The 9,992-nt window shown below is 38.2% G+C and overlaps 1 protein-coding gene across 2 annotated transcripts in view; it reads right to left on the bottom strand.

The window, feature by feature from the left end:
• Positions 1-9,018: 9,018 nt before the first annotated feature.
• WLS (Wnt ligand secretion mediator) overlaps positions 9,019-9,992 on the bottom strand; it is a 135,956-nt gene continuing 134,982 nt past the window's right edge. For both annotated transcript variants that reach the window (XM_028832614.2, XM_015142045.3), the window contains exon 12: positions 9,019-9,304. In XM_028832614.2, coding sequence (XP_028688447.1) covers positions 9,183-9,304 — 122 coding nt within the window. In that variant the 3' untranslated portion in view covers positions 9,019-9,182. The remainder of the gene's footprint in view (positions 9,305-9,992) is intronic.

The raw sequence follows: 9,992 nt of genomic DNA, 5'->3' as shown, positions 1-9,992 counted from the left end.
TGAGATATGTTCCATCAATACCTAGTTTATTGAGAGTTTTTAACATGAAGGTCTGTTGAATTTTGTCAAAGGCCTTTTCTGCATCTATTGAGATAATCATGTGGTTTTTGTCTTTGGTCTTGTTTATGTGATGGATTATGTTTATTGATTTACGTATGTTGAACCAGTCTTGCATCCTAGGGATGAAGCCGACTTGATCTTCGTGGATAAGCTTTTTGATGTGCTGCTGGATTCGGTTTGCCAGTATTTTATTGAGGATTTTCGCATCGATGTTCATCAGGGATATTGTTCTAAAATTCTCTTTTTTTGTTGTGTCTCTGCCAGACTTTGGTATCAGGATGATGCAGGCCTCATAAAATGAGTTAGGGAGGATTCCCTCTTTTTCTATTGATTGGAATAATTTCAGAAGAAATGGTACCAGCTCCTGTTTGTACCTGTGTTAGAATTCAGCTGTGAATCCATCTGGACTTCTTTTGGTTGGTAGGCTATTAGTTATTGCCTCAATTTCAGAGTCTGCTATTGGTCTATTCAGGGATTCAACTTCTTCTTGGTTTAGTCTTGGGAGGGTGTATGTGTCCAGGAATTTATGAATTTCTTCTAGATTTTCTAGTTTATTTGCATAGAAGTGGTTATAGTATTCTCTGTTGGTAGTTTGTATTTCTGTGGGATCAGTGGCGATATCCCCTTTATCATTTTTTTATTGCATCTGTTTGATTCTTCTCTTTTCTTCTTTATTAGTCTGTTTAGTGGTCCATCAATTTTGTTGATCTTTTTAAAAAACCAGCTCCTGGATTCACTGATTTTTTTGAAGGGTTTTTTTGTGTCTCTAACTCCTTCAGTTTTGCTCTAATCTTAGTTATTTATTGCTTCTGCTAGCTTTTGAATTTGTTTGCTCTTGCTTCTCTAGTTCTTTTAATTGTGATGTTAAGGTGTCGATTTTAGATCTATCTTGCTTTCTCTTGTGGGCATTTAGTGCTATAAATTTCCCTCTACACACTGCTTTAAATGTGTCCCAGAGACTCTGGTACGTTGTGTGTTCATTCTCATTAGTTTCAAAGAACATCTTTATCTCTGCCTTCATTTCATTATTTACCCAGTAGTCATTCAGGAGCAGATTGTTCATTTCCATGTAGTTGTGCAGTTTTGAGTGAGTTTCTTAATCCTGTGTTCTAATTTGATTGCACTGTGGTCTGAGAGACAGTTTGTTGTGATTTCTGTTCTTTTACATTTGCTGAGGAGTGCTTTACTTCCAACTATGTGGTCAGTTTTGGAATAAGTGTGATGTGGTGCTGAGAAGAATGTATATTCTGTTGATTTGTGGTGGAGAGTTCTGTAGATTTCTATTAGGTCTGCTTGGCGCAGAGCTGAGTTCAAGTCCTGGATATCCTTGTTAACCTTCTGTCTCATTGATCTAATATTGACAGTGGGGTGTTAAAGTCTCCCATTATTATTGTGTGGGAGTCCAAATCTCTTTGTCAGTCTCTAAGGACTTGCTTTATGAATCTGGGTGCTCCTGTATTGAGTGCATATATATTTAGGATCGTTAGCTCTTCTTGTTGAATTGATCACTTTACCATTATGTAATGGCCTTCTTTGTCTGTTGTGATCTTTGTTTAAAGTTTGTTTTATCAGAAACTAGGATTGCAAGCCTTGCTTTTTTTTTTTTTTTTTTTTTTTTTTGCTTTCCATTTGCTTGGTAGATCTTCATCCACCCCATTATTTTGAGCCCCTTTGTGTCTTTGCATGTGAGATGGGTCTCCTGAATACAGCACACTGATGGGTCTTGACTCTCTATCCAATTTGCCAGTCTGTGTCTTTTAATTGGGGCATTTAGCCCATTTACATTTAAGGTTAATATTGTTATGTGTGAATTTGATCCTGTCATTATGATGTTAGCTGGTTATTTTGCCCATTAGTTGATGCAGTTTCTTCCTAGCATCAGTGGTCTTTACAATTTGGCATGTTTTTGCAGTGGCTGGTACCAGTTGTTCCCTTCCATGTTTTGTGCTTCCTTCAGGAGCTCTTGTAAGGCAGGCCTGGTGGTGACAAAATCTCTCAGTGTTTGCTTGTCTGTAAAGGATTTTATTTCTCCTTCCCTTATGAAGCTTAGTTTGGCTGGATATGAAATTCTGGGTTGAAAATTCTTTAAGAATGTTGAATATTGGCCCCCACTCTCTTCTGGCTTATAGAGTTTCTGCTGAGAGATCTGCTGTTAGTCTGATGGGCTTCCGTTTGTGGGTACCCCGACCTTTCTCTTTGGCTGCCCTTAACATTTTTTCCTTCATTTCAACCTTGGTGAATCTGATAATTGTGTGTCTTGGAGTTGCTCTTCTCGAGGAGTATCTTTGTGGTGTTCTCTGTATTTCCTAAATGTGAATGTTGGCCTGCCTTGCTAGATTGGGGAAGTTTTCCTGGATAATATCCTGAAGAGTGTTTTCCAACTTGGTTCCATTCTCCCCGTCACTTTCAGGTATGACAATCAAACATAGATTTGGTCTTTTCACATAGTCCCATATTCCTGGGAAGTTTGTTTGTTTCTTTTTACTCTTTTTTCTCTTAACTTCTCTTCTTGCTTCATTTCATTAATTTGATCTTCAATCACTGATACCCTTTCTTCCACTTGATCGAATTGGCTACTGAAGCTTGTGCTTGCATCATGTAGTTCTTGTGCCATGGTTTTCAGCTCCATCAGGTCTTTTTTTTTTTTTTTTTTTTGAGACAGAGTCTTGCTCTGTCGCCCAGGCTGGAGTGCAGTGGCATGATCTTGGCTCACTGCAAGCTCCGCCTCCTGGGTTCATGCCATTCTCCTGCCTCAGCCTCCCGAGTAGCTGGGACTACAGGCGCCCGCCACCAGGCCCAGCTAATTTTTTGTATTTTTTAGTAGAGATGGGGTTTCACCGTGTTAGCCAGGATGGTCTCGATCTCCTGACCTCGTGATCCACCTGCCTCAGCCTCCCAAAGTGCTGGGATTACAGGCATGAGTTACCGCGCCTGGCCCCATCAGGTCTTTTAATGTCTTCACTACTCTGTTTATTCTAGTTAGCCATTTGTCTAATGTTTTTTCAAGGTTTTTAGCTTCCTTGTGATGGATTTGAACATCCTCCTTTAGCTCGAATAAGTTTGTTATTACTGACCTTCTGAAGCCTACTTCTGCCAACTCATCAAAGTCATTCTCCATCCAGCTTTGTTCCATTGCTGGTGAGTAACTGCAATCCTTTGGAAGAGAACAAGTGCTCTGGTTTTTAGAATTTTCAGCTTTTCTGCTCTGGATTATCCCAATCTTTTTGATTTTATCTACCTTTGGTGTTTGATGTTGGTGATCTACAGATGGGGTTTTGGTGTGGATGTCCTTTTAACTGATGTCGATGCTATTCCTTTCTGTTTGTTAGTTTTCCTTCTAACAGTCAGGTCCCTCAGCTGCAGGTCTGATGGAGTTTGCTGGAGGTCCACTCCAGACCCTATTTGCCTGAATATCACCAGCAGAGTCTGCAGAACAGCAAGTATTGCAGAACAGCAAATATTGCTGCCTGATCCTTCCTCTGGAAGCTTCATCTCAGAGGGGCACCTGGCTATATGAGGTGCCAGTTGGCCCCTACTGGGAGGTGCCTCCCGGTTAGGCTACACAGGGGTCAGGAACCCACTTGGGGAGGCAGTCTGTCCATTCTCAGAGATCAAACACCATGCTGGGAGAACCTCTGCTCTCTTCAGAGCTGTCAGACAGGGACATTTAAGTCTGCAGAAGTTTCTGCTGCCTTTTGTTCAGCTATGCCCTGCCCCCAGAGATGGAGTCTACAGAGGCAGGTAGGCCTCGTTGAGCTGCGGTGGGCTCCACCAAGTTCGAGCTTCCTGGCTGCTTTGTTTACCTACTCAAGCTTCAGCAATGACGGATGCCCCTCCCCAAGCCAGGCTGCCACCTTGCAGTTTGATTTCATACCTCTGTGCTAGCAGTGAGGAAGGCTCAGTGGGCATGGGACCCACTAAGCCAATTGAAGGATATAATCTTCTTGTGTTCTGTTTGCTAAGACCATTGGAAAAGCGCAGTATTTGGGTGGCAGTGACCTGATTTTTCCCAGTACAGTCTGTCACAGCTTTCCTTGGCTAGGACAGGGGAATCCCCCAACCCCTTGTACTTCCTGGGTGAGGTGATGCCCCGCCCTGCTTTGGCTCACCTTCCATGAGCTGCACCCACTGTCCAACCAGTCCCAATAAGATGAACCAGATACCCTGGTTGGAAGTGCAGAAATCACCCATCTTCTGTGTCGATCACTCTGGGAGCTGCAGACCCTCTTTCCTTTCTTTTATAACAACAGCAGCAACGGCAATGACAACCCCCTCTACCACCACCCCCCGCCCCAAGAAAAATGGCCCAGTTATTAAACTGTGCTCTCAGATTAAAAATTAAAACCCAAATCTCAGCACCCACATGTAGTTGAGGGGGCCTGTGGCCACACAGAATGGTTTTAGCAACTGTGTTCCTTTTACAATAAGGTGTCCAAGGACTGCATTCACCGAGGATAAATCACAGCAATTTGCAGCTCTGTATTGTTAGAGACATTCCAATTCTGCTATTAGCCAGCCAGAGCTCAAAGGGTTCTGCCTTCATCTGGTCCAGGATTAAGACAAAAGTATCGCTGGTACTGGAAGTGGGTGTAGGTCCTGGCTTTGTGAACTGTAGGTGAGAGCAGAGTGTGATTGAATGCCAGTGAAGCCTAAAGTCTGTAAGTCCAGTTAGGGGTCCTCTAAGGAGTTTTGTCTTCATTGATCTACCTTCTTCAAACTTTTCAGTGTATATTCTGCATGTAGATTTTCTTCAATGAGTAAAACCTTATTCACTTACTACTAGTTATAAACCATAGATGATTTCTTCCTATTGTTTCATCAATGTTCCTTATAAATTGTCACATAAACTGTTACATTAGTTTAATAGTGTAAAAAAAAATTCTGTGAGCCTAGTCTGATTAAGGCATTGCTGCATTTTTTTAAAATATTGAAATATAGTACACATAGTGTATACATCATCAGCGCATAGCTCCATATAATACATCACCATCATGCATAGGACATTTTCATCATCCAAAAAGCCAAGCTCAGGTTCCTTCCCCAAAACTACTCCCTATTTATTTACTATACAGACTTCTAAAGCTACAGTTTACTTTCGCTTGCCTTTTTTTTTTTTTTGAGATGGAGTCTCTGTCTGTCGCCCAGGGTGGAATGCAGTGGTGCGATATCAGCTCACTGCAACCTCTGCCTCCCAGGTTCAAGCAATTCTCCTGCCTCAGCCTCCCAAGTAGCTGTGACTACAGGCACGTGCCACCACATCTGGCTAATTTTTGTATTTTTAGTAGAGAAGAGATTTTACCATGTTGGCCAGGCTGGTGTTGAACTCCTGATCTCAAGTGATTGCCCACCTGTCTCCCAACGTGTTGGGATTATAGGCGTGAGCCACTGCTCCTGGCCAGTTTTGCTTGTTTTTGACCTTACGTAAGTGGAATCATTTATATATCATCACAGTATATATTTTTTCATGTTGAATTTCTGTGCTCAAAATAATGTTTGTAAATTTGTTCACATTGTATAGTTTTATTCATCATGATTGCTGTATGGTATTTCACTAAACGAGTACACCACAATTTCTACTATGAATGGACATTTGAGTTGCTTCCATTTGGGGACCATTACAAATAAGGCTGTTATCAACACTCTTGTAAATATCTTTTTGTCCGCATGTGCTTGCACTTCTGTTGGTATAGGCCTAGGAATGGAATTGCTGGGTCACAGGGTAGGTGTTTATTTCAATTTGTATTTTCTTGATTACTAATGAGGTTGAGCACCTTTCATAGGTATATTAGCTATTTGGTATCCTCTTTTTTATACAGGAGGCATCTTGAATTGTCTGTGTTTTTATCAGTTTGTACAAGTTTTTCATGTGTTTTGGACACAAGTTGCTCACATTTACATGTGTTGCAAATATCTTCTACTCTTTGGCTTACTTTTCCCCTTCTTTTAATAATGTCACTTAATGAACAAAAGCTCTTAATTTAATGTAATATAGTCCAATTTATCAATATTTTCCTCTATTTTTAGTGATCTTTATGTCATTTAATAAATTTTTTCTATAGCCTCACATTATGAAGATATTTTCTTATTTTATCTTATAGAAGCTTTATTATTTTACCCTTTACATTTAGAGCTACCACGCACTGAGAATTGATTTCTATGTGTGGTGTGACATAATCATCAAGTTTCTCTTTTTCTCCCCAAACAGTTACTCAATAGACTGAGCACTATTTACTGAATGATACTTTCTCTATTGCTCTACAGTGCTAGCTTGCAAGATTGAATGTCCAAGTATGTGTGGATCTGTTTGAAAACTCTCTTCTGTAGTCTATTTTTCTACCCTTACATCAATATCACACTGTCTTAATTACTGTAGTTTAATTACCTATAAGTGTTGGTATCTGATGGAGTAAGTCCTTAGGCTTTAGGCTATTTACAGTCCTTTGTATTTCCATATATATTTTAGAAGCTGCTCAGAACTTTTTATTAAAAAACACTGCTGTGATTTTAATGGAGATTGCATATAATGGAGTTTATGATTCATAGAGTTTTCTTCATTCTTCCAAGATGGGGTATTTCTCTATTTATGTAGGTCTTCAGTAATTTCTCTCAACATATGTTATTTTCTGTGCAGAGGTTTTGTACATATTTTGTTAGATTTATTCAAAAGTATTTGGTAGTTTTGTTGCTACTATGAAATATCCGCTTTAAATTTTTATTTTCTAATTTTTAATGCTGGTATTGATTTCATATCTTGACCTTGCATCTGGCAACCTTGCAAAGCTCACTTATTATTTATGATACTTTAATTGTAATTATTATGGATTTTCTTTGCATATACAAATAACATTTGCAAACAATCATAGTTTTATCTCTTTCTATTCCTTATACCCTTGGTTTAATTTCTGTTATTGTTGTAATTACTGGGATTTCCATTAGAATACTGTGAAGAAGTGGTGGTTCTGGGCATACTTGTCTTGTTCCTAGTCTCAGAGAGAAAGCATTCAACATTTCACCATTTATTATGATGCTGGCTTTTTACATGGCCCTGATGAAATTAAAGAAATTATCTTCCTTTCTTAGTTCTTAGTCTTTTTTCATGAATAGATGTTGAATTTAATTAAATATTTTTTAACCTATTGAGATGTCAGCAGTTTTTATCTTTCATGGTGTTAATACAGTGAATTACCCTGCCTAACTTTTCCAATGGTAAACTAGTCTTGCATTTCTAGAAATTATCCAACTTCATTTAGATCAACTGCACCTTTTATATATTGTTGTATTGAGTTTGCTAATATTTCTTTTAGAATATTTGCATCTATGTTTGTAAGTAATATTGACTGTAATTTCTTTGGTATCAAGTTGATGGTGCCAAAATTATAGAACTTTATTAAAAAATTGGAAAATTTCCCCTTTTTCCCTATTCTCTAGAATACTCTGTGTAATTGTTCTATTTCTTTCTCATATGTTTGGTAAAATTTACCAGTGAAGCCCAACTTTTCTTTGTGGGAACAGAATTGAATATAAAATTTTAAAAATATTCATAGATTATTCATATATTCTATTTCTTCTTGTATCAATGTTAGTAAGTTGTGCTTTTTAAGAAATTTGTCCATAACATGTAAAAATTCAAGTTTATTGGCATAAAATTGTTCATGTTATCCTCATATTAACTTTGTAGCATCTGTGATGAAATTTTGTAGTCTGTGATGATATCCCCCTTTTTATTTATTTATGTATTTATTGAGATGGGGTCTCACTCTGTTGCCCAGGCTGGAGTGTAGTGGTGCAACCAGAGCTCACAGCAGCCTCGACTTCTCAGGCTCCAGCAATCCTCCCACCTCAGCCTCCTGAGTAGTTGGGACTACAAGTGTGCACCACCATACCAGGATATTTATTTTATTTTGTGTAGAAATGAGATCTCATTATGTTGCTCAGCCTGGTCTCAAACTCCTGAGTTCAAGTGATCCTTCTGTTTTGGCCTCCCAAAGTGTTGGGATTACTGGTGTGAACCACTGTGCCTGACCCTTTTTATTTTTGATAATGGGTAATTTGCTCTTGCTGTCTTGCTCGCTTGCTCTGGCTCTTGCTTTTGGTTTATTTTCTTTTTCTTGATCAGTCTTGCCAGTTTATCAATCTTATTGTACTTTTTAATGAACAAACTTTTGGCCTACTGATTCTCTTTATTGTGTTATGTTTCATTAATTTTTTTCTGTTTTAATTTTTTACCTCCCTCTCCTGTCTTTTTTATTTAATTTGCCTTTCCTCTTCTAAAATCTTGGGTGGTACACTTAAACCGTTGATTTCAACCTTCTTTTATTACATGCATTTCAGGCTGTAAATTTTATTCTAAGTGTGGTTTAGCTATATCCCACAAGTTTTGATATTATCAATGTTTACATTCAATTAGTTTCAACTATTTTAAAATACTAATTGTGAGGGGTTTTTGAAATTTGCAAGTAGTTTTAAAACTTCCAAGCATATGGGTATTTTACAGTTACTTTTGTAAAAATTAATTTTTAGCTTATATCTACTATGGTCCAAATTTTTTGGAGATTTTCTTTCTGATCTTGGCCCCGCAATTCTGCACTGCCTTAGTACTTCTCAAATGGCTGTATTAAGCTGGGAATCATACAGTTGAAGAAGGCCATTACATGTGCTGGGAACATGCACCTTTGAAGGCTTAGCTAGTGGTTCTCAACCTATCAGATGCAACACTGCCATTTTAAATACATATATTTGCAATATTCCTTTTTCTATCCTGAAAAATATTATAGATAATCTAAAGATTTAGAAAACAATACAGTATCCTGTTACATGGAGGATAAATAAATAAAAAGTAATTTGTAACAAGATATATTTTTCAACCTGGAAAGGTTCAGGCACGACTACACTAGAGACAGGATAAAGTTGGCCGATGTTTTCTTCTACTTACAATGAGTTAATATGGATGTAAGAGAATTAAGACAATACTCAAAGCATATTTATTGTTGACACTTTTTCCTTGTATTTAACATTTTGAGATAAAGGCTAAATGAGCATATTTGTGTGCGTATACAAGTACAATCAATGTGACTGTGACAACTGCAAATGAAAAGCTGATAAACGTGTGTTGCCTTGTTGACTCAAATACCAGAAGCTGCGTTGTCATTGATGAAGGAATATTTCGAAGTGCTGAACAATTCTTGATAAAGTTCCGAAACAAACAAAGCACAATCTTCCCTCGATTTACATGGGAGTTGCATTCCTGGAAAATTCAGTATATTTTAAAACCATGCAAAATATCCTTTAAAAAAATATGTAACATGGAGTTTAGGACCAAGGCTCAGGTAACTATAAAAATTTTTACTTACATAAATTTCTAGTGGAGTGTTTGAAATTTGTTTAGGACTGTCTCCTTCATTGTGGGACATTTGCAGATTTCTCCCTTGCCCAGTAAATCTCAATAGCACCTCCTCCCCCAATTATTGTGAAAATCAATTCCTCCACATTCAACCAATTTTCCAACACCTCCCGAGCAGCACTGCCATCCTTGTTGAGAACGTGCATCTCGTTCATCTTAAGATAGAACTGCTGCCCTCATCCCCGCTTTCTCTCCCAAATTCCGTGAAAGCCCAGCACAGGCACTGGGGGATACAGCAAGCCACTTAGGAGGATTCCCAACTTGTATCGTTGAATCATCTTTAAATTTGTTTTTATTATTTTTTAAAATGTCTTATCATCTTCCAAAAAGGATGTTTGGGTGAACTGCAAAGAGATATACTCATAGACAGGAAAAAGACCTGGTAGGGTGAAGAATGAAAGAAAAACAGACAGGCAGAATAAAGCTGAAAGCTGAGCCTAGTATCTAAAACACACACTCACAGGGCTTGTATACGCAATAAAGTTGAGAAGTAACTGGGTTGTCAACTTAAAGAGGAATACTTGATCAGACA

Source organism: Macaca mulatta, chromosome 1 (assembly GCF_049350105.2).
Source record: "Macaca mulatta isolate MMU2019108-1 chromosome 1, T2T-MMU8v2.0, whole genome shotgun sequence".
Taxonomy (NCBI): Eukaryota; Metazoa; Chordata; class Mammalia; order Primates; family Cercopithecidae; genus Macaca; species Macaca mulatta.
This window is presented reverse-complemented; position numbering and strand designations above follow the sequence as displayed.